The sequence below is a fragment of the Rhinolophus hipposideros genome (genome assembly GCF_964194185.1).
Source record: "Rhinolophus hipposideros genome assembly, chromosome: 5".
Classification (NCBI taxonomy): Eukaryota; Metazoa; Chordata; class Mammalia; order Chiroptera; family Rhinolophidae; genus Rhinolophus; species Rhinolophus hipposideros.
In genome coordinates, this window is record NC_138051.1 from 4953242 (window position 1) to 4977653 (window position 24412).

Here is a 24412-nt window from a genome sequence, read left to right on the forward strand (position 1 = left end):
TTAGTTTCCCCAAGTCAGAGAAGTAAGGCGCAGTAGAGCTGGGATCAGTTATTAAGCATGTGTAACTCTGATATCCACCATGCTACCATGGCACATATTTGAATTTTCTTTCTTTTTTAAATTTTCTGTATTTTACAGTTTGTATTATAAAACAGTAAAGGAAATTTGAGAAGAAAACATTTCCCCATGTTGCTTATATAACAATCACTATACTTTGAAGTGGTTGAGATCATAGGTTCATAGTTTTCATATTCTGTTTTTCACTTGCCCTTATATCATATGTACTTTCCACGTCTTCCTAATTATCACTGTTCTTGTTACATAATATTTTAATGAGTTGTGATATACCATAATATCCCTCACTGCCCTGCTGTCATGAACATCTCTGTTGAAAAGGCTTTTTTCTTCTGTTAATTATTTCCTTAACATGAATCCCCAGGAGTGGGGTGACTGGGTGAGGGCAAATGAACATTTTAATGGTTCTTGACTTTTATTGCCAAATTGCTTTCCAAAGGATTGTATCAATTTACAAGGACAAGGCAGTCCACTTTTTTCAGGGTCTGTGTTTAAAGCTAGTTAAACGAAATAAAATTCTATGTGGAGCCAGAGGTCCTGATAATGTGTATAATTCATGACCATCAGCCAAAACATCCTTGGAGAACCAGCCAGCCCTGGGAGCCAAATGGTAAGTGGCCCAAGAACTCAAAATACTGATGGTAATCATGATGAGAATAAGAGGGACTGATGTTTTCCACATTTTCTTAGGGGGTTCATGTTCAATGTTGGAACAGCGAGGACAAAAATTGATCAATTAAGTCACGCTATTAAAGTATTCAGTATTATCTGTTCTTTATAATGAGCAACCTCAACCTTTTCTATTTCTGCTTCTTTTCTCCCAAGCTTTAATGAGGTATAATTGACAAATAAAATTGTAATATATTTGAATTGATCATTACCACTGAGTTAAGCATACTTACCTCTTTTTCTTTGTTTGGGTCAACACTTAAGTTCTACACTCTCAGCAAATTTCAGTTCTACAATAGTGTTACCTACAGTCACTGCGCTGTACAGTAGATCCTCAGAGCTCATTCATCTTATAACTGGAAGTTTCACCAACCTCTCCTCATTCCCCTCTCCCAGCCCCTGGAAACCACTATTCTACTCTCTGGCTATGAGTCTGGCTTTTTTAGATTCCACATCTAATGGATGCCATGCCCTATTTGTCTTTCTCTGGCTTATTCCATTTAGCACAATGCCCTCCCAATTCAGCCATGTTGTTGCAAATGGCAGCATTTCCCTTTTAAGGTTAATATTCCATCACACAAACACACACACACACACACACACACACACACACACGGTGCCAAAAAATGTATGACCATTTAGGAAAGGAAAAAACTGTATTAAAATTGTAATAATATATAGTCACGTTTGACATCTGCAATTAAAGAGGTGCTCAAAGTGGTTACCATCAGCGTCCAGACACTTCTCGTTATGGAGAACTACTGCTTGAGCATAGATAACAGCTCTTAAAACGTGTATACATTTTTTGGCAACCTCTGTGTGTGCATATCTGTCTATCTATCTATCATCTATCTATCTATCTATCTATCTATCTATCTATCTATCTATCTATCTATCTAATATCTATCTATCATTCTATCTATCTATAAAATTTTCTTATCCATTCATCTGTTGATGGACACTTAGGTTGTTTCCACACCTTTGCTGTTGTGAATCATGCTGCTATGAACATGGAAGTACAGATATCCTTCTGAGATAATGATTTCATTTCCTTTGGGTATATACCCAGATGTGGAATAACTGGATCATATCTTTCTGCTTCTGACACTCAAATACAGACAAAACTGGCTTTATCAACAATAATGGCAGCAGTGGCAACAGCTATGATTTGTTATGTGTTTAGTGCATGTCACGCACTGTGCGACACACTTAATATACACTACTTCATTTCTTCTACAAATAAGCTCGTCAGGTGCTGTCACTACCAGCCTTTTACAGACAAGGAAACCATGCTAGACCACAAACTCCCTGAGGGAAGGGGCATTTATTTTGCTCATTGATGCATCCCAAGCGCTTAGAAGAGCACATAGTAGGTGCTCAATAAATACTGTGGACTAAGTGGGGCTCCAAGAGCATAAGCAGCCTCTTCGGGGTCACGGGTAGCGCTGTGGGGATACAACCCAGGCCAGGCCAGGTCCTGGTTCCTAACTGCTCGCTATGCTACCCCTTACCAGGGACAGGCACACACACCCAGTTCTAGCCACTCACCTGACTCCAGCTCCCAGCAAACCACTCCACCTTGCCTGTGCAGGGCCCGTTGTCACACGGGGTGGCCTCCGCCGGCCGGTTGTTCCCACAGCCCTCCAGGGGCAGGCTGCTGATGTGGTTGGTCATGCATACCACCGACCTCGTCCGCATGCCAGCCCCGCACTCCGCCGAGCACTGCAAGACAGAAGATGGGAGCATTAGAGGGGGGGCCTCTCCCCCAGGTTCCGAGGCCACTTTCAAATGGTGCGGGGGAGGACCGAACACCTTGCTTCCCTACCAGCTCTTTCCCCTAGAAATCTCTGACCACTTCTCATGCACAGCCTCCTCCATCAAGGGGTATCCGTGTGGCATATCCCCCATCTTAGACTTTCTGGGACAGTCTTCATTCCCAATACCCTGTGTCATGGTTGCGATTAATATGCTTACACTTGTCAGACTATCTGTCCTTGGCTTTCGCTTTCGAAAATACCCGGGATGCCAAAAAAACATATACAAGTGGACACTTTGGTCAATGTTGCTCAAGCAGTAGTTGGCCGTCATCAGAAGTGTCTGGACGCTGACGGTAACCACTTCGAGCACCTCTTGTCATTGCAGAAGTCAAATGTGACTTGTATTCGTCTTTTGTTATCAGTACTTATTGAGTATTACCATTTTAATACAGTTTCAGTTTCTTAAAATGTGTATACATTTTTGGGGCACCCTCATGATAGCATGAAAACTTGGGCACACGTCCACCTGCGTGTAATGAGTCTGGGCTGGTCTGGGGAAGGAGGGGAACCGATGTCTGTCACCTCTATGTTACTGCGTGATATCAGGGCAGCCGGTTTCAGGCCCTGAAGGCCACAGCTTTGACAGTCTACCAGGAGGAATCCTGGTAGAAAGACAGAGCCTGGCCTGGGAACCAGTCACTTCAGCATTAATATCCCTACCAACTGAGTGGCCTGTGGCCAGTGACCCTGATCCTCCCACTTCTGGCACGACAGCTGGCACAGGAACACAGTCCTGGCAGGATTACGGGTAATGACATGTGCAGAGCAGCTGCTCGATGCATGCATACAGCAGGGGGCCAATAATGGTATGAGGGGCTTTGAAGGGTCAGGACCTACACCCCCACTCCAAGCAGAGAAGCCCAGGCTCACAGGGATACGGCTTCCCTCACAGCCACATAACTGTTGGTGATTTCATTCTGCCAGTCTCAGTCTGTCCTCAACCAGGTCACAGCAAACACATCCCTGAGCCACACCCTGAAGCTCCAAGAACATTTCCCATCTGTCTTGAAATACGTTGGAACGCTCCCTTATTTTGCTTCTCATCCGTACTTTCAGGACATGTTCGTGTGGGTGTCCCACAGATACTTCGTGTCCAAAGGGTAAATGATGGGACATCACTTTTACCCATTCTTCCTCTGGATTTCCAATTTGTGTTCAAATTTATATCTGGATTCAAAATTGATGCTCTTCTGCCTCCTGCTCCCCAAATCTAACCAGACATCAGGTTTTGTAGATTCTAACACATTTATCTCATCTGTCTTGTCCCTTCTGCCCGTGGTTCCCAGCACCATGGATTGTGGCTGCAGCTTCTCGCTCAGACTTACAGGCTTTTCTAAGTCGCTGGCCTTCCAGGTGCTGGGAACTACATGCTGAAATCTCTCTGAAGCTGTTCCATTTCTAACAACATTCGCTTACGGACTTCCCCACCTGGCTTTAAAATATGGCCCCAGTCTTCATTATTCTATCCTATACACCGCATGCTGGACAGAACCAGGGTTCACGAAACCCTGATCACATGAAATGCTCCCAGCGCCTAGTTCACGCCGTTCCTTCCGCCTGGAGCGCTCCTTTCCTTCACCTGGACACATAACAATCAGTTCAGCTCAGCTCAACTACCATCTTCTCTTAAATTCTTTGATGTGCCAGCTCAATATACTCTTTTCATCCTCAGAATTCTCACGACAACTCTGTATTCTGTTGTCTTCCTTGTACTATGGTTATTTGTGCCCTATTTTGTTCTTCTTTATAGAAGTAGGCTCAGCGCAGGCAGGGACTATTAAATCATCTTTAACTTCTTCTCAATCAGCATCTTTCCCTTGGGTGAATCGACGAATATCAGCGCAATAAATGAACATAGACTTGGGCTCTCCCTCACTCATTTCTCTTCTCTTATCAGGACTTTCCCATTCTGAAAGTGCTCCTTCAAGTGATGACCAAAGCCCTTCTAAGGGTCTCTGTCGGGTCTTAAAAATGGAGTCAATGTTTGGTTTCTACCAACATTACCATGTTTAAAAATAAATAAAAGCAATATACTTTCAAATAAAAATTGAGAAAAGCAAAAAATAATACTCACCACCTAATTTCTTTATCAAAATTTCTTTATCAAAATTTCTGCTTTTGTTTTTATAACTTGCTGCCTAGTCTTGTAAAATCACAACCCAGGATGAATCATCAGACATTTAAGTGACTACTGCTAACCTGAGTCTGACTCCTGAGGGAGGGAACTCTCTGGAGCAAAGGGCTTCAAGGGGATTAGAACATGCCACCCCACAATATGCTACTTTGGCATATTGATTATTTTGAGCTGAAGGCAACTGAGAAACAGCAGATGCAGGGTATACATTTCTCATGAGTAAGGGCTCCTCCCAGTTCCAGGAAGAGAACATTCTTATCGGCAATGGGGAATCGATGCCAAGATGAGTCTGCACAAGCTTTACTAAAAATAACCCTTATCTTCCATTAGTTTCCCCCATATATTTCTTAGCCACTTTCCTACAATTTACTGATCTTATAAGCCCAAATCCCTTTCTTTTGTCTAGTCCCTTCATAATTTATCACCCTTTGTTAAAATGGTATATAAGACCTCAAATCTAACTGTGTCTTTGGGATTTTCACTTCTTTACTATGAAGTCCCCCTGTGCCATGTAAAAAAATTAACATCAAATAAAACTTGCATGCTTTTCTCTGGTTAAGCTGGCTTTTTTATTTGTCAGCTTAATTTGCAAGCCTCCATTACAGAACCTAAGAGGATAGAGGTGTTTCTCCCTTTCAAGCTCACAAACACTTTTTACTTATTTGTGTTGATATAAAAAAACTTGGACCATGAATTAGGTTAAAAAAATCTGTTGTTACAATAATGGAATAAATCAATTACTAAACTTTGTTTATTTGTTTCAGCCATGTATTATCTTGTATCTTTCCTAACTTTAAAACTCAAGATACTTAAGTTCTTCTAAAGAATAAAAGGTAAATCAAATCTAAGTTATCTTTGCATTTCATACTGTAAGAATATTTCTTTCCAGTTAATTTCCATTTGACTCACTAATTTAATTTTCTGCTTTCCAATCCGAGTAATGTACATTGTATCTTGGGAAAGTTTCCCCATCTCCCCATGTGCTTAATTTAAAAGAAGAATGTTAAGGACCAAGCCAGTGCCCAGTGAGAGAATATTATAAGGATGGGCCCTGCAGAGGAACTTCACTTTATTATTCCAACTGCAGTGAAAAGCACAACAAATTAACTTGAAACGTGCTGCTCCCCACACAGGACCTGTCCTAGGAAGCCTGTCAGTAGAAATAAGGGGTGTAAGGGGTGCCTACCAGGCAACAGAGACTAACCTTCAAAGGGAGGCACCGAAACACACACGCTCACTGTCCCTGAAGGATGTGCCTAGAAGAAGGACCTGACTCCTAAGGAACTTCTGGGCAGACAAAAGGCAGAGATGCAGGAAATTCCTGAGCCCCCCTCTGGTGGGGGCTGCCTTCTCACTCCAGCAGCAGTTAAATGCTAAACTTGGCCCAACTGGCCCCTGAGGGACTGTAAGGCCCTAATGACTATTCCTGAGCTTCAGTTTTATGCATCATCTTCCATAATTTAAATAACTGAAGATCTTCACTTTTGGAAAACATCCTTAGAAACTGGGTGTTACAAAATTGAGGCTGGTGGACTTTCTAAAAGTTTTATTTTTCCTGTGGTGATTAAAAATTGCACAGGTTTAAACCTGCCATTGACTTGCAGAACTAAAAAGTAAATGATGGCTACATCTGATAGGGCCCACCCTCAAGTAAAAGTAGCCAGAAGGATGTTTCTAAGGTGAGTTATCAAGTCAGAAAAACTATACATATAGCCCTAGAAGTTTAAGAGAAGATTCAGAGTGAGTTTACAACCTCAATTCATTTAGGTAGAGATCATTTAATTTAAAATTGGGCAGCAGGATACTCTTTTGGGGTTCTGGTACCAATTCCAATGACGGGGCTGGGGGATGCTTCCCTGTGTCATTTCTAAGCAAGTCTTGAGTCACCAGCTGGGTGTCCTATGATTCAACTCAATTCTGACACTATCTACCTGGAGATAGCATCGGCTCCCACAGGTTAAGGGTCAGTCCTACAGCCAATCACAAGACCAGGTTATTACTTGTACTTCTGATCAACTGCCCACAAATCAGGTTCCCAAGACTCCTAACTCGGGTTCGATTAATCTACTAGAGCAGCTCACAGAACTCAGAAACGTTTGACCAGTTGATTATAAAAGAATATAACTCAGAAACAGCCAGTGGAGAAGATGTAAAGGGAAAAGTCTGTAGGAAAGGGAATGGAGCTTTCATGTCCTCCCCAGGTTCACCACTCTTCCCCCAAGCTCCAAGAGTTCACCAACCAGAAGCTCTCTGAACCCCATCCTTTTGGGTTTTGATGGAGGCTTCATTACATAGGCACGATTGATTAAATCATTGACCATTGGCGACTGATTCATCTTCCAGCCCCTGCTCCTTCCCTGCGGGGGGGACTGAAAGTTCCAACCCTCTAATCACACAGTTGGCAACTTTGGCAACCATCCTCCATCCTTAGGTGCTTTCTAAAAGTCACCTTGTTAACATAACAAAGGACTCCTTTATCACTTTCAACATTTAGGAAATTCCAAGGGTTTTAGGAGCTGTGAGCCAGGAACTGGATAAAGACCAAATACATACTGGGGGTGCCAAAAAAATGTATACAAGTGGACACTTTGGTCAACGTTGCTCAAGCAGTAGTTCGCTATCATCAGAAATGTCTGGACGCTGATGGGAACCACTTTGAGCACCTCTTATCATTGCAGACATCAAACGTGACTTCTATTCATTTACCTTTTGTTATCGGTATATATTGAGCGTTACAATTTTAATACAGTTTTCTTTTCTTAAAATGTGTATACATTTTTTTGGCACCCTCTATATTTCTTGTAAATCACAGTATCGCCCTGGATCCTTAAGTGTTTGTAAACTTGAATCTCATCTCTCGTCTCTCCCACTTGAAGTCCTTAAACAGAGGCTGTGTCTCATTCAGGCCTACATTGCAACAAGTGCTCAATACATGTTTAGGCTAAAAACTGCATAGTTCATACTAAAGCTTAACAGGTTGGTTTTCCTACAAAGCCATTAGTCACACGTGGAAGGTGGCCATCAGCTGGTCATTCCTGGAGGCTGAACCTTTCCTAAGAAAAATGGTGGCTTGAAGGCCCAGTGTTGACATGAAGCCCAAGAAGAATGGAGCAGCACACAGGACACCTTCCCCAGTGTGCCAGCAGCACCTAGGTCATCGTTTCAAATGTTATGCCTGAATGCTCACTCAGCAATATTACAGATGAGGAAACTGAGGGTCAGAGAGCCAGCAGCTTGCACAAGGTCTAATAAGGGATGAGTCCTTGGGAAAAGATGCCAAAGGCAATTCACTTTCCTTAAACCCAATAGTACCCCTTGCCACTCATCTACTCTATAATAATCACAAACATTCAGGAATAATGATGTACTCTGGGGGTAGATAAAGCAAAATCATTTACTCACATCACAGCACCAAGCTCACATGGCTTCCAAAACAGAACAAAAACGTTCTCTACACAGAAGAATAAAGTGCTCATTCTTTGCTCTATTTGGAATTTTAAGACCAGGGTGAGATCCAGCAAGTACTTATGTTAAAATACAAAGCAAAGTTACTTTAAAGGGAAATTTACAAGTCTTTATTGGAGGGGAAATAGCTAGTGTGGAATTCCTTGTAAATTTACATGTAGTAGTTTGCTGTTCTAAATAAATATGGGGGACACACAGAAGAAGAAATCATTGCAGTTATTTCCATATATATAGTTTTTTCTTTCTACCTGGGGCGTTCTGAGCCCATTGCCTTTTTCAGAGAGTGGTAAATGTACAGAGATGAAATTAAAAACCTGTAAACAATCAGTGCAATAAAAGGATTATAAAAACTCAGTTGCTATGTGGGAGACTAAACTGAAATAATCTTTCTGGAGAGAAATATGCCAAAATGTATCAAGAGTTCTAAAAGAGTTCACAGCATTTAGTCAAATAATTCCACTTCCTAAACAGTATTTTAGAAAAACAAGGAAAGGTACACATCAAGATATCTGCATAAGGATACTTACTGAAATATTATTTAAAATAGTAAAAAATCAGAAAAAAATCCTCAAACGTTTAGAAACAGGGGATTGGTTCAATTATAGTAGGTTGGTGCAAATGTAATTGCGGTTTTTGCAATTGCGGTTTTTTAACCGTTTGAAGTGCAATTACTTTTGCACCAACCTAATAATAGTTTTACAATAGCTTATTCTAATTAAACATCATGCTTTAAAGGTTATCAATACCATTAAAGTGTTCACACAACATAAGTGAAAAAAGCTGGTTACCAAATTATATACTGCTATTATGATTCATATCCTTAAATATATATATGAGTATAAAAAAGCTATGTATGCAAAGTATGCATGAATAGAAAAGAGTGTGGCAGTGTAGCTTAAAAGTCTTAAATTATCTTCTAGTGATTATAGGTATACTTTTCTGATTCTTTTCATATTTTTATAACAGTGTATGTTACCTTTTGAGCAGAAAAATGAACATTATCTTCAAAAGCATCTTTCCAACATAAAAAGGAAAGCCCAGCAGCATTGTTTTCATTTATTTACTTACACGCTAAATTTGGCAAGTTTAGTGTGAATACAAATGAGTTCTGGGATGGCTAGAAATCCAGAAACACAAAGAGGAAGTTGAAGGAACTAGGAATTTTCAGCCTGGAGAAGGGGAAGGGGTTTCCCCATATCTGTGGGTCTGCAGTGTCACGAGCGTGCACTCTGATTTTCTACAGGACACAGTGGGAGTTGGCAAAATACACTGGTTCAGTTCAAAGGAAACCTCCTGACACTGTGGGCTGTAAAGAAATAGCCGTCATTGTCACGACAGAGAATTTCTGACAAAGGAGTCAGACCTATGTGGGGACATAGTCTAGGGCTCTGCGTGCTGCTGGGGAGGCTGCCCAAAGCGACTTCTGAGACCTCTCCCAGCACTGCTTTCACAATGCCCGAGCTGCTGGGAGGCTTGGAAAGGGAGGGACACCCGAAGAGAACTGGGTGAGCTCTGCTGGACTCAGCTTTAGGGGCAGAAGTCTGAGTCAGTGGACACCTTTAGATCGGCACCCATTTTCCCTTTGTTCCCTTTGCTTAGCGCCTTCCTGGTGGCTAATCTGGTGTCCCGCACAGTCTAGTCCTGGGACGGGAGGTGCAGTGAATGCTTATCCTAAGGCTTCAGTGTTCCTGTCAAACGCTGTCTATCTGGGGACCGTCTCGGGGCAAGGGGCAGGCGCTGTGTAATGTGAGGTGTCGGGCTACTGGGGAGAGGAGAGGATGGGAAATGTTGCAAGTTGGTGAGAAGCAGGGATGGGCCTGCGATTTGCTGAGAGCCTTTTGTATGTTAGGCACTCACAAAACGCATGAAGGTGTGATGCAACTATTCGCTTTATTTAGTATTTCATTATTTATGTGGAGTGCTAAGGAGAATTAGAGTAACTTTTTCACACCGACTCCTCAATCTTCACAAAAGGATAGGAAGCTTGCAATCGTTCATCTCTGGGCCTTTTCCCCAAAGTCAGAAATCACCCTTGGGATTCTTAGCTGGGGATTCCTTGTGTGTGGTTTGGGGCACCCTGGGACACACCACGCCGCTCCAGTGCCCCGCAGGCCTTGGTCCCAGCCCCAGAAAACCCAGTCTGCACGTAACGCTCACCCTTTCACTCCACTCGGTGAGGAACCAGCTCTTGGCACAGGGTCCCATGTCACAATTCTCGATGTCACTTGGCCGGAGCTTCATGTTGCATTCCTCGTCGTCGACTACGTCCCCGATGTTGCTCACGCACTTCACGTCCCGGGTCCTCTGTCCCACTCCGCAGGGCACCGAGCACTGAAACACAGCAAGCTCATGTCAGCGGAACGGGCGGCGTTAGCGCTGGGTGACTCTTCAGATACAGTGCCCTGCTCCTGTTACCTGCCACCTGAACAGAGGACTGTGGTGAGGCCCCTGGGTCCTCTGCAATGCCACGCTACCCGGGGAGGGTCCCAGCCCTGCAGACTTCACAACCCTTTTCTCTAAGACCTTAGATATCTTGATTATTTTGTTCCTCTGAGCCTCAGTTCTGTCATCGATAAAATGGGAGAGCAAGACTGGAAGGAGCTGATTCTACCAGTGTTTGCCAACCTTCACTCCACCGTGACACACGAGAGACACGAGACCTGCACTCACACGGCTCCCCCTGAAAGTTGGCTGTGGTGACAGACCTTAAGTGGTGACCTAGCCTGAAGTCTCTCGAGCTATCTGTACACCCTACGGTTTACAAACCAGCCATCCAGAACCCCACAGGACCGGTTCCCTGCCGGAGATCTCAGGGCGCTTTCCTGTCAGGTGTGGGTGGGGGAGGAGGGAGGGTGCGGTGGGTCCTGGGGGAGGCGCTCGGAGCAGGCCGCCTGCCCCACGTACCGAGCTCCAGTCGGTCCGGACCTGCCACTCGCTGCAGATCTTGAGCTGGCAGGTGCTGGTGGTCTCGGGCTTGTCCAGGTGCTGGCAGCGGTAGGGCTGCACGGTAAGGCTGCGGTTGGCGTACACCTGGCGACACAGGACCTGGCGGTGCTGCATGCCCAGGCCACAGGTTTTGCTGCACTCCGACCACTCCCCGATGTCCCAGCTGGCCCGGGAAGGAGAGAGCGACAGGGGCAGAGCGCTTCAGTCAACAGGAAGAGGGAGGAGCTTCCAGAGAAGCAGCAGAGTCCTTGTGGTGACTCTTCTCCCAGGGCGCTGCTGATGGGCCTGCCTAAGCGCCACCTGACTCTGTCAAGGTGTCACCTCTGTTCCACATGCTATTTGCCAGTGATTAGGGCCCAGAGTCTATACAAGTCAAGAAAACTGAGAAGGTACAAATGACTTTTATCTAGATTAAAAAAAAAAAAACACCCCAAGAAACTCCCCCAAACCCTCCAAAGCTTAGTTTCATTACCCTGTAGAACATTAACCCACTTTGGAATTAACCTAGAAATCTTACTCCAGCATTCTTTATTTTCCATTAACTACTTACCTATCACCTTCACATAGCCTCCTGTCATCCTGCTTTGTCATTTAGGTAAATAAGGCATTTTATTATTGCGAGAATTAAGCTCGATCCCTGTTAGGGCCCCTTTCCCCTCAAAGCCTCCTATTTCTCCTCAATAAGCAGCCCAAGGCCCAATAACCAGCCAAGAGCGCAGATGCTCTTCCTGGCTTCCAGACAGATGTATTGTGACTTGCCTCATTCTCTCTCTCTGTACACTGCTCACGGACACCGCTGACCACACGGGATTGTAACTCTGCTTCCCTTGTCATTTGCCTCACCAGGAAAAACCCTAATTGCTCCAATTTCCCAAAGGCTGGGCTCCTTGGAGTGTGCCGACCTGCTAAAGGCTACGAGCTCCTGTGGCTCCTGAAAGACAAGTGCGCTTGCCAACAGGCTGCATTGCACGCAGAGATCAAGTCTCGTGTTCCCCAATCAGAGGGACTGACTTAAAAATGAGATTATATCTGCTACTAAGGTCCTACACACAAGCATCCGGAAGTGACCTGGTAACAGGTGATGGGAACAGAGGCCGTCTTACAAGGCTGGGCAAGGGAAGGTGTTGCACGGCTCCTCCTCGGGGGTCGGCTTCATGCTGGAGTCACAGTAGCTCTCAGGAACCTCTTCGTGAGTGTGTCTGTGCACACAGCGAAATACAGGATACTGCGACCCTGCAAAGACAAGGAGCACAGCCCCTGCGACGTCGGTCTGTGGTGGAGATGCACAGAGACCCGGGTGCTGAGGAGACGCCAGGTGTTGACCAGAAGCAGAGCAAGTCACCCACTCACCCCTCCTGCGTCTGTGTGCTTGCACACACCTCTCACACAAGAGCTTTGTCAGCACCAGAAGGGTAGGACTAGTTCTTGCCCTCAAAGAGCTTATAATCTATTTGGGGACATTGTTTGAAAGCACTCAAAGGCAGATAAAAATACTTTTTACAAAAGTTCAAGCTATCACTAGGCAAGGGAGTGACAATAAAACAAGCACAAACAATAACTTCTTCAAGGATTTCTGCAAACATCAAAGAGAAAGGGTCCTGGAGGGTTCAAGCTGCATCCTAGAGAAAAGGTTGGGTTTGAGTAGGTGTGTGCACCTGTGTGCTGGAGGCAGGGAGCTTTCCAGGTCACTGCTCTGAAACAACAGTGCCCGACAAACTGGCCTGCAAGCGCCAGATATGTTTAAGAGACAGTTTACGTTGGACCAGAGAAATAAGGAGATTTGAGAAAGGCTATAAGAGCAGCTGGCTTCCCTTTTGTAAAACATTTCATACATTCCCCTAATACAGTACTGATCCAGTGGTAGTTTAGTTATTTGAGTATATGTCTGCTTCCCATGAGACTGAGTTTCTCAGGGACAAGACTAATTCTTGTTCACCTCTGTATTCTCAGTACCTAGTAGAGTAGTAGGTGCTCAATAAAGTTTGTTGAATGAGTATTTACCAGAGGTCTAATATTTATTTTTATTACTTTGTTGAAAATATCATACTGCCTCAGGTGTATGTGTGTGTGTGTGTGTGTGTGTGTGTTAATATACAGCTTAGTTTCATTGGCTAAAAATGGATAAATCTATTTGGAGAAAAAGAATTTGTTAAGTGGAATTTCTAGCTCCCAAACAAACAACTCACAAGTCAATTCACAGTTCGACCTTCCTCTTTGTTACCCCTTGGTGGCAGCATTGAGTATTACTAATGGACGTTTACAAAGTGAGAAATGGAACCAGCTAATGGAACAAGCAACTGCTGGAAGAGTAGGATATTCCTTTACAAAGCACTGCCCCCCCGCCCCCCCCCCCCCCCGCAGTGTAGGCCACTGCACAATTCTTGCCTGGCAGAAAGCTATCATTTATTCTGCAGCTCTGTCTTAGCTCTGTTGCTAATTTACAGACATTTATAGTTTCTGAATTTGCAACTTGCTACATTTTTAATTGTAACTAGAGGGATAACTTTTAATATGTGTCTCAATATTTCACCTGCCATGAGCAGTGTTTCAATGCTTCTTTACTGATCTTGTGTGACACACTGAGCTTGTGTCACACGGATCTTGTGTGGCACACTGAGCTAGAGGGTAGTTCTTGTAAGAAACTGGACAGTTTGTAAGACAGTTTTGAATCTAAAGCAAACATTTGCTTAAAGTACTCTGGCAGTAAAAATTTACAATGTAGCTATAACTGGAGACCAGTATTTAAAATAAAGTTCCAATTAAGCATAATTATTAGCTGAGTAAAAAGCAGTACTGACTGTAAAATTAATAGGAAGCAAAAACTTTTGTGGAATTCAGTTTTGTCCAGCAACATATCTGCTTCCATTTAAGAAGAGAACTTTAATTAAATTCAACAAACATTAAGCATATTGTGTTGAGTTAAAAAGATGGATAAGATTCAGTTCACAGCTTGCAGGGTACCCATTGGGGAGCCAGCTATTAAGGAATTAAGCAAAAATCTTACTGTTTAGCCTATCCTTTTCCCTTCAGACCACAGGAGTTTAACTTTTCTACTTACACGTTTGTGGGTTGGAAAGCAAAAGTAACTACCCCAACCACTTGGCTCTCAAGTGAGGGAGAAATGTAATACCTTGAGCTAAAAGGATATAGGTTACCATAGGAATGCTCTGTGTCCTGCAAAGATGGCTCCTGCTTGCGGCTGTTTGCACATGGCCTCTGCCTGCCTTCCCCTCCCCTCTTTCGGCCTTTACAGTACACTTGTCCATGGTCCAGCTCCAGAGTTTAGCCAAGGAAATAAATTTGGAGGCTCTCTCTCTTTCTCTGATGGTGAGAAAATACCAGATCTATAATTCTTGACTCCAGTGACCACAACGGTTTCTTCCTTTGGGTCAGTTTTGATTTCTGCAAAAGGGAGACATCTGGCCATCTCTTTACTGTTCAAGCATTCAATGTTCCTCTAATTGGCAGCAAGCAAGAATGGGGTGGTGAGGTCAGGTGCTGGCTGAGCTTCAGGCAGCAGAGAAAACCTGGGATCAGTTTGGCTGGGTTATACTTTGGGTGTATTCATCAAAACAGAAGTGTGTGATGTCAGAGCAGGGAACTGTACCACCGGTAGAGGTTGGTAAGGCGTTGCGGAGAGATCGCAAGATAAGGAGCAAGGAAAAAACTAACTCTAGTTGGAACACCAGGAATCAGCCAAACCAAGCCAAGGGTTTACCAGATGGACAAAGATCTTGGCGATGAGTGGAGGGAGTCCTGGATGCCTGCGACAGGGCCGTCCTGGGATGATGATGCCATAAACTTGAAAGTATTTACAGCAAGGGAAATTTTAATGTGACAGCCATAGAAATGTGTGGTCCAGATAGTTCCACCAGGAAGGACTAGAGAAGAGGGAACACAAGACTGTGTGAGCATAAGGGTGAGCTGACAAATGGCACGTGCTTCGTTCTCATTCCATTATGTCCACAATGCAATGCCTGATGGTCTCTGGACCGAGCTACATCTTACCCTTCTGGAAGGGCTCGGCCAGGCCATATTTAAAGACAGGAAATGGAAGAGAATCTTCTACACATGCCACCTGTGATATCAAACTACCTGACAACACTTTTTATCCTTTTATAGTGTTCCCTTGTTTTCACCTAGTTCTGAGTGTATCCGGTTCCTCTAATGGGCCCCACACCACCACCTGAACGGTAGACTATTTCAGTAATAATACATTTTGATCTTGGGTGTCTGTGTCAATTGAGTGTCATACTGATAACCTCTAGTGTCACAGACAGGTTCTCACTAAAATGATTTTGGCCTTACTGCATCATTATCTCTAGCTTCTGTCTCCCTTTGCTGATTCCAATCTGTATCTTCTCGCTGTCATAAACTGTACCCGTGAGCATAGTAGCTTTTTTGTCTTATACGTTCTTATAGTGGGTCGTCGAGCCTGCGGGTGGTCTTGGGGACCCCCTACCCAACATCACGCTAATGAGCCACGTCACAGCCAGGCTCACAGAGGTGAGGGTTTGCCATGGCCCTCGGGCCCACCTGCACATTCCTCATCTGGGTACCTGCGGAGACCGTCCCAGCGCACCATGGTCTCACCTTTCCCACAGGTTGTGGAGCATTCCGTTGTCCCGAGCTGCTTCCAGTTGTGGTCTCGGTTTCGTCGCGGGGGCTGTGGTGCTGGGGGTACCACATTGTCTGGCCGGTGGGAAGAAAATCTATCAGGATGCCTGACTGGGAAGGTCTGCACGGATTCTGAGGTGAATATTTCAGGTGCCCCACCGTGCAAGTCTGCCTTGTCATTCCCGTCCTCTTCTCCCTCCTCGTGGCTCCTCCCTTCTGTGACCAGCTGGCCGTTGAAGGGCTCCCCTAGAGAGAGAAGCCAATGCACACGCACGGATCAGTTTGGACATTGAGTGGTAAAGGGGAAGCTGCTTCACCGTTAGAAATCAGGTAGCACGCGATCATTTCTAATTCATAGCACATATATTTAAAATAAACAGACACTAATTTCCCTAATATTCAAAACATTATCAAAAACGAATAGGAAAAAGATGAAGAGGAAAAGTAGGAAAGGGCCCGGGAGAGGCAGTTCACACACAAAGAAGTACAGATAGCCAAAAGTCATACAAAAATGCTATACAGAAATTTCACTCATAATTAAAGAACTACATGTGAAAACTAGAACCACAACTCTATTCACCTAACAATAAAGATTAGAACTTTGGAAACCCTTATATCCGTAAACCCCTTGTGTGTTGGAAAACACGCTCTGTGGGGGGGGGAAAATACACTGTGGGGGGAGCCTGCAAATAAACGCAAATCTTGGAGAGCAATTTGGCAATATCTACCAAAAATTTGAATGTATGTACCTTTGACTTAGGCATTTCAGTTTCTAGGACATTTGTTGTACTAATATTCCCATTCTTTTACACAAAGCTGTATGTACAAGTATGGTCACTGAAGCATTCTTTGAAATAGCCGAGCAGTAGAACGGACTTAAATGTCCACCAGTGGTACTGGTTAAGATAAATTATGCTATCAGCGTGAATGGAATACTGTTATTTTTTTTAAAAAGTATGAAGCAAATATATGTTCTGACATGGAGATTGGACTCTGCTCTGTTATTTGGTGGAAGAAGAAAGCACAGCAGAATTCAGTCTGTATCACATATATGCACACAGAGACATGGCAGGACACTTTCTGAGAGGAGAATCTCTGATTCCTCCTTTATCTCCCTCAGTCAAAAGAGGAGCCAAGCCCTTAGATTTTTCTGCCTTGAGTTTTTGCAGGAGAGAAAGTGAAAGCTGCTGCAAGTCAACAGCTCTTCCTTCCCACAGTGAAAGCCTAGCACTCAGTAAGGGTGACAGGTCCCAGAGGAGACAGATGACCGGAAGAAGGGAAGGAGGAGGGAAAAGTGAGAGCGCTTATGAGAGAGAGGGAGAGAGGGAGAGAGGCAGAGGGAGAGAGAGGGAGAGGGAGAGAGAGGGAGAGGGAGAGAGGGTTCCATGGTGGGAGAGGCAGGAGCGGGAGGTCTCGCGTTTCCTGACCACTGCAGACCCTCACCTGTACTAGGCAGGAACTTGTACTCACACCCGCAGTGTGTGTGTGTGGAGCCCCATCTGGACTGAGACTGAATTTCTATCAATTTCAAGGAAGTTTCAAGTTAAAGTTAGATTTCCATTGACTTATGGCAGAGAATGACATGTGATGTCCTGTGTACATTTAGGCTGTAGACAAAGATTCCAATTGGCGGCAAACACGTCTGTACATGCATAGAAAAGGGCTGGGTAGAATCCCACCAAATTGTTGAGCGATTCCCTCTGGGACAGGAGTAGGGGGAAGGGGGAAAGTTTGGGGGGAGATTACCTTCTTTTAGTGGACTTTTCTTTTTTAAGAGCAGTTTCAGGTTTACAGAAAAATTAAGTGGAAAGTACAGTTCCCATACCTCCCCTGCCCCCACCCATGCTCGTTATCAACAACCGCCCTCCCCACCAGAGTGGTGCCTTTGTTACAATTAATGAGCCTGCATGGAAACATCATCATCACCCAAGCCCAGAGTTTACAGTAGGTCTATGGGTTTGGACAAGTGTATAGTGACATGTGTCAACTATTCTGGTGTCATACAGAAGAGTGTCACTGCTTCTGGAAATGACTTAAAAGTTCTCTGTGCTCCACCTATTTGTCCCTCCCTCCCCTGGCAACCACTTATCTTTTCTGTCTCCACAGTTTTGTCTTCTCCAGAATGTCACAGAGTTGGAATCATACAGTATGCAGCCTTTTCAGATTGGCTTCTTTCACTTAGTCATGTGCATTTCGAGTTCTTCCGTGTCTTTTCAGGATTTCATAGCTCGTCTCTTTTTAGTGTTGAATAATATTCTGTCACCTGGGTGGACCCCAGTTTATTTATCTAAATTCACCTACTGATAACACATCTTGGTTGCTTCCAAGTTTTGGCAGTTAAAGAGCAGGCACATTTTTATCTTGATTGAATAATGTTCAAACACATGTTAGCTTAGTACAAACTAAGGAGGCAAATTCTAGAGCTACTCTAGAATCCAGTTAAAACTTAGGGTTTCAGGCCGGCCGGTGGCTCAGCCAGTTAGAGCTCCATGCTCCTAACTCCTAAGGCTGCCGGTTCGATTCCCACATGGGCCAGTGGGCTCTCAACCACACGGTTGCCAGTTTGATTCCTCAAGTCCCGCAAGGGATGGTGGGCAGCGCCCCCTGAAACTATGATTGAACATAGCACCTTGAGCTGAGGGGCCACTGAGCTCCCGGATGGCTCAGTTGGTTGGAGTGCGTCCTCTCAACCACAAGGTTGCCGGTTCGACTCCCGCAAGGGATGGTGGGCTGTGCCCCCTGCAACCAGCAACGGCAACTGGACCTGGAGCTGAGCTGCACCCTCCACAACTAAGATCAAAAGGACAACAACTTGACCTGGAAAATGTCCTGGAAGTACACACTGTTCCCCAATAAAGTCCTGTTCCCCTTCCCCAATAAAATCTTTTAAAATGCTTAAAAAACACACAAAAACTTAGGGTTTCTCTACCCCTTCATCAGTGCTTTATTATTTAGTTGGCTTCTTACAATACTTCATGTTTTAAAATAGTACATGGAAATTAAAGCAATAGAGTCAAGACCAGGCATATTGATATAAATGAGACTGTCCAAGAGGTTATTAGCTGAAAACATTTAAAAAATTTTTGAGTGCTTAGTATGCACTGGGCACTAGGCTTGACATCTGATTTATTCGGTCTCCTCCTGTGCTGCACCCCTTTAGAAAAAATCAGAACCGTTGAGTGTAGCTTTCCCCCTGTTTTCTAGACTGGGAACGTATCAGAGAAGTCACTGATTTGCCTGAGGCTGAACAGCAAGGAAGCGGCAGAGTCGGACTCAGGCTCTGGCCTCCTGACCCCACTGAGATGGAGGGTGCGGCCTGGTCCAGAACGCCCTTCTCACGAAATGTTTACCACTGAGCCCTTCCGGGCCGGCCCTGTCCCAGGCAGCTGATCGCGGAACCCCAGGCTGCGCGTTAGGGGAGACCCATTAGACTTGTCATCAAACACCATCATCCTGTTGATTTCAAATAGTCTGTCCAATTGCCTCTACAACTCAGCATCAGGCCTCAGTAATATCGATAGTTTGCCATCTGAACTTGGTTCTCAGACTGTGTATTGCTCTTGGAAATGGCTTCAAAACGTTGTTTGCTGGGTGTGCTGACTTGGAGTTTGGACAGCACATGTAGCCCGCGTGCTGGGCACACAGCAGGCTGTTGTGTCCAGGCAGCCAGGTGGCTCCTCCCTGATACGTGACAATCAGATAATCCGGTTATCTAGTCGGCTGCCCAGAGAAGGATGGACTGGCCGGGTGTGGCATCTGTCCCCTCAACTACTAGAACAGCTGCTGGACCAGGTAGCCTTTAGGCAGTCTACCAAGCACAGGCGGGCCTGCGGTCACTGTGGGACTTGGGCGAGTGACGTAAGCTTGCTAAGCTTCCATTTCCTCACTTGTCACATGAGGATGATACGAGTCCCTTCCTCTGAGAATTGCGGTGAGAATTCGATGGTTAATCTACGTGGAGTGCTCTGCAGTGCCTGGCTCACAGCAAGGACGCGGCAGTGCCTGGGAGAGACCGTCATCACTAACTTTGCTGCAGACCTTCCTGTTTGAAAGACACTCTCCATTTGAGTGGTGGGCACCCTCATTGCTCGGTGAGGAGATATCTGCAGAGCTGAGTGGTGTGCCATAGCCCACAGCAGCCCCGTGAACGCTGCCCGCTCTGTCCGGCAGCAGAGCCCCCAGGGAAGAGGCAGATCTCTGGGTGTGAACTCCGTATTCTTTTCTTACAGCTCCAAGTAGTGTTAACAGGAGCAAAAGGGAACCACGAGAAAAGGCATTGGCAAAAAGAGTAATGGCCCTCAGAAGATGTCTGTGTCCTAATCCCTGGAACATGGAATATGTGACCCCATATGGCAAAAGGAACTTTGCAGATGGAATTAAGTTAAAGATTCTGAGATGGAGAGATTATCCTGGATTGTCTGGGAGGGCCCAATGAAGGGTCCTTATAAGAAAGAGGTAGGAGGTGAGAGTCAGAGAAAGAGATGTGATGATGGAAGAGGAGGGTCAGAGTTAGAGATACTTGCAGGTGTTATTCGGCCAGCTATGAAGATGGAGAAAGGGGCAAAAGCCAAGGAATGTAAGTGGCTTCCTGAAAGAGGAAAAGGAACCAGATTTTCTCCTAAAGCCTCTGCAGGGAGCATGGCCCACTGACATCTTGATTTCGGCCAAGCAAAACCCATTTTAAATTTCTGACCTCTAGAATTGTAAAATAGTAAATCTGCATTGCTTTAAGCCAGTACGCTTGAGGTAATTTGTTATGGCAGCAATAGGAAACTAATATAAGGCATTCCAAAATGAGGAACTGGAAAGAAAGACCCAGATGTTCATGTCATTTTTGAATCAAGTTCATGCAACACTCTTATTAGTAAAGGCTCAGACAAATGGTGAAGAATCTTCTGCTATCTGGGCCACTGACTCTGAAATATGTCCCTGGCTTTTCTCTGTGTTGACTAGGAGACAGAGAATAGCTGTGCAAGAAGAGAGATGTGCTTTGAAAGGAAATGACCTGAGTGCTTGGCAGCAAAACATGGATTTTACCTGGTCTCCTGTGAGGTGGCACCTGGGGGCTGATGGTGTTGGTCCCCATGATGACGTACTCATAGTGGACTCCTGGGTTGGGCTGCTGGTGTATCATCTGACAACACAAAAGCCGATGTCACTGCACTGGCACGCACGCACGTCCCTTTCCTCCTGGCTCTGGGTTCAGTGGTATGAGTGGTACTATATAAATGAGTGGGTTGATTCACATGTAATAATATTAGTGGACCTGTGACAGATTAAACAAAAACTATTTCCAGATGGCTTTTTATTTGCTTTTGAAAAATGAAGAACTTAGAAGAAAACTAGGCTGGAAGTCAAGATTTTATAAGTTCCAAATAGGAAGATGGGCAATGGTAGTGGAACCTTTCTGTTGGCTCCCAACCATCCTCATACCGTGGCTTAGATTTTGCTCAGAGCTCTCAAAATGTCCAAAATAGATACATGTTTACATTACAGAGAACCTATTGGAACACTAGGTGGCGAGTTAGAGTCAGCAAAAAAGAGCCAGACCTCTGGCAGGGCCAGCCCTGGAGTCCTCTCGTTTTCCTTCCAAGTTTTCTACCTGGCAGATGAGGCTGGCACAGCAAAGGTCCAGCCCAACCCTCTTCCTCGTTGACTCTTGGGTCCCACCCCTTCTCATCCATAGAAAACTTCAGAATCACAAAAAGATGGGGTCAGGAAAACAGGTATAAGGGAAGTAACTTTCTCTCTGGGTCCTATTCTCTCAGGAACTGATGACAAAAGGAAGATAGCAAGCATGAAACTGCATCCGGCTGTGGAAGTCAGCAAGGAAACTGTCTGAGACAAAAACACCAAATCTATCTGCATGGCCCAACAGAACGAATCCCTCCCTATTGGCTCTGGAACACACACAAATCCTTTGGCCCACGGTTTTCCTGGTAGGCAAGAGGGTAGGGGGCTAAATGCAGCGCAGATATGAGCCAGGCAAAGAGCCACTGTTCCGTTTTGATATTTCTGCCTGTACTGCTGTTGACCAGCTGTGTAGCCCAGAACAGGTCCCTTCAACTCAGTTTTTGATTTCTTCAGCTGGAGAAGAAGAACCTTAGAATACAGCTGATCTCTTAGGTCTTTTTAGCTACAAGTGCCTCAGAGTTATTCCTGCCTGGGTGGGGTCCTGTTTGGTTCCCAATTATGTCTGTTATGTCCATTTATGCTGTCATCTCTTGCCCCCTCCCTCCATGTGAACTGGGGCCTCCATTCTATAAATCACCCGCAGAAGGCAGACATGAGACCCCCTGGGTTCCTTATACTCAGAAACCGTGGTGGTGCACACAGAACCCCACCAGACATGGTGGTGTGACCTCAGGTTCCTGCTGTCTCCCCTTCATCCCTCGCTTCTCCTTTCACACAATTTGACAATGGGTCTGAGGCCGGAAACCCTCCCTCTCTCTTCTGTGCCTCTTCTGCGTGAGCATTCATTCCGCCAGTGCAGACCTTGTCCCGTTTATGAAGTTATTGTTGGCTACCATGTCCCAGACCACCCACGATGGGCCTTTAACAACCCAGGGTTTGAATCCCTGATGCTATTCGAAACTTACTCAGAGTCCAACAACCCACTGGACAGCGTAAAAAAAATATTCAAAATTAACTATAACAAGGCTTCCTTTACTGTTCTGGTCCTCGAGCCACTAGGCCCGAGAGGAACGAGCATGTAACTGTATAGTCGGAGAAGCAATATTTATAAAACTCTCACACAGCTCACATCTTGTAGACCAGCATGGCTTTGTAGGTGGTGAGAGAATGCGTATCTGTGGGTGAGCTCATTCTTTTTATCATAAAAACCCGATTTCAAGCTTTTGTTACCTGATCTTTTTAAGAAGACTGGATTCTAGTAGTTTCTTTAAAAATTAAGGACCACTTTTAACTCTTAGATAGCTTAATAATTTAGTTTCTTGTAAAATAAATCAAAGTTTTGTCTTCTGCGAAGCAGGGGACTTTTAGTAAATCTCTGTATTGTGTTATCTAGTAAATCTCAGAGCTTTATCGTGTCATCTGGGATACTCTGGAGCACTCCTTTCTTCATTGGTTTTAATAGAAGAGCTCTGAGCAGTCTTGTCTTGCTTTAGGCATTTGCTTCCTTTTGCCATAGAAAGAAAACATGCCAAATTAGCATTAGAAGGAAAGTGCCTGGAGGAGATCCAATGCTCATGAAATAAAGGATATGTTTTGCCTCTGATTTGATTCAACAAGTAAAATTGGTTTTACTGGGTCAATAAACGCTGAGGGTTAGAAGCATCTGGTAGAGTTTAAGGTTTCTGTGAGCCAGGTACATTCAGGGTGACTAGTAAAGATGAACACCAAGATTTAAGAACACCTCAAAAGACTCCACTCAAGTGGTTTTATTGAGCTGGGGCAATAATGTGTCGCTTGTTTGTTCTAAATGTGGCCCTTTGAAGCAACAAGATACAAAATCCAGAGACTAGCCCAGAAACATCCAAACTCACATAGACATCCAAGATCTCATTGGTGGGACCTTCAGCCAGAAACGACTCTCCAGCAGTGCTCGAAATCTCATTTGGACGCTTATAGGTGAACATTGTCCCTCCGCCCTCGTATTTTCCGGGCCGGTCGATTGCCCAGTTCCCGTTGATGATGGAGCGGCCAGAACGACTTCGCAAGGCTGTGGAGAAAAATGAGACAGTTTCTCAAGTAAGCCCAGGGTGTGCACAAGAAACTGACCTCCCCTGATCCCAGTTGCTGGCTTCCTTACACAGCAAGTTGTTCATTAGGGTCCGTTATGTGCCAGGCACTGATCTAGGCCCTGGGGCAGGACGAGGCATCCAGACCACATCCCTTTGGGCTTAACCAGGTCTTCAACCCACTTTGATCCACGGTTTGGATATAACAATGAAGGGTGGGAGTGGTTAGGTGAGAAGGATATGGAAAACCAGAGGGAAAGAAGAAAGCGAGAGGAGGAAGATAAAAGGGAGGGGGAGGGGAAACGGTGTTATAGCCCATTATCTAGGTGAGAGGTTGCACACTGGCAGCTCATGAGCTGATTTTGGCCCGCAGATGGGCTTGGTTTGGCCATCGCAGTGTTTTTTTTAAAAGTATAATTGAACCTAAATTTAAGAATTGGGAGATTTCACATAAAAAAGTTAGAGTTCTAGCTTGTCTTATAAAACAAGAAGACATGTTAACACTGGCTCCATTCCCTCCAGGCAGCAGTCCGTTGGAACTCGGGAGGACGGCCCATTTTGCACAGGGCCTACAGGCTCTGGTTTGTCCTAATCCCCACCACTCCCCAATACTCCCCAACACTGAGGCTAAGTCTCAGCTTATTACCCACTTACTCATGAATATGAACTATTCATTCATTCTCTGTGTGATTGTGCTTGCATTGCTATTTTTCTTATACTTTTCCCACTTGTATATCTCTTAAAAATGGCAAAGCTAAAGAAGGCCAGGAGGTTTCCTGTGATTTTCTTCTACTGGTCAGCTTCATTCATTTATACTACCTACCTCCCTGCCTTCTGTGGGCTTTGGAGGCTGTGGACTATGTTAGATATTCCACACGCACTGTCAGAATCAGTCTTCATAACAGTGCTAAGCAGATGTGTGTCCCTGTCTTTCAGAGAGTGGTTCAGGGACCAGAGAGAATTTGTTCAAGGACATGAAGATGGTCAGT

At 44.9% G+C, this 24412-nt stretch overlaps 1 protein-coding gene across 2 annotated transcripts in view; it reads right to left on the reverse strand.

Moving 5' to 3' along the window:
• The window catches only part of THSD4 (thrombospondin type 1 domain containing 4), a 578057-nt gene that overhangs the window by 12616 nt on the left and 541029 nt on the right, over positions 1–24412 (reverse strand). For both annotated transcript variants that reach the window (XM_081050341.1, XM_081050340.1), the window contains 7 exons: positions 23229–23404; positions 20761–20857; positions 15700–15969; positions 12210–12339; positions 11065–11269; positions 10318–10491; positions 2293–2466 (listed from right to left, as the gene is read on the reverse strand). In XM_081050341.1, the coding sequence (XP_080906467.1) occupies positions 2293–2466; positions 10318–10491; positions 11065–11269; positions 12210–12339; positions 15700–15969; positions 20761–20857; positions 23229–23404 (1226 nt within the window). The remainder of the gene's footprint in view (positions 1–2292; positions 2467–10317; positions 10492–11064; positions 11270–12209; positions 12340–15699; positions 15970–20760; positions 20858–23228; positions 23405–24412) is intronic.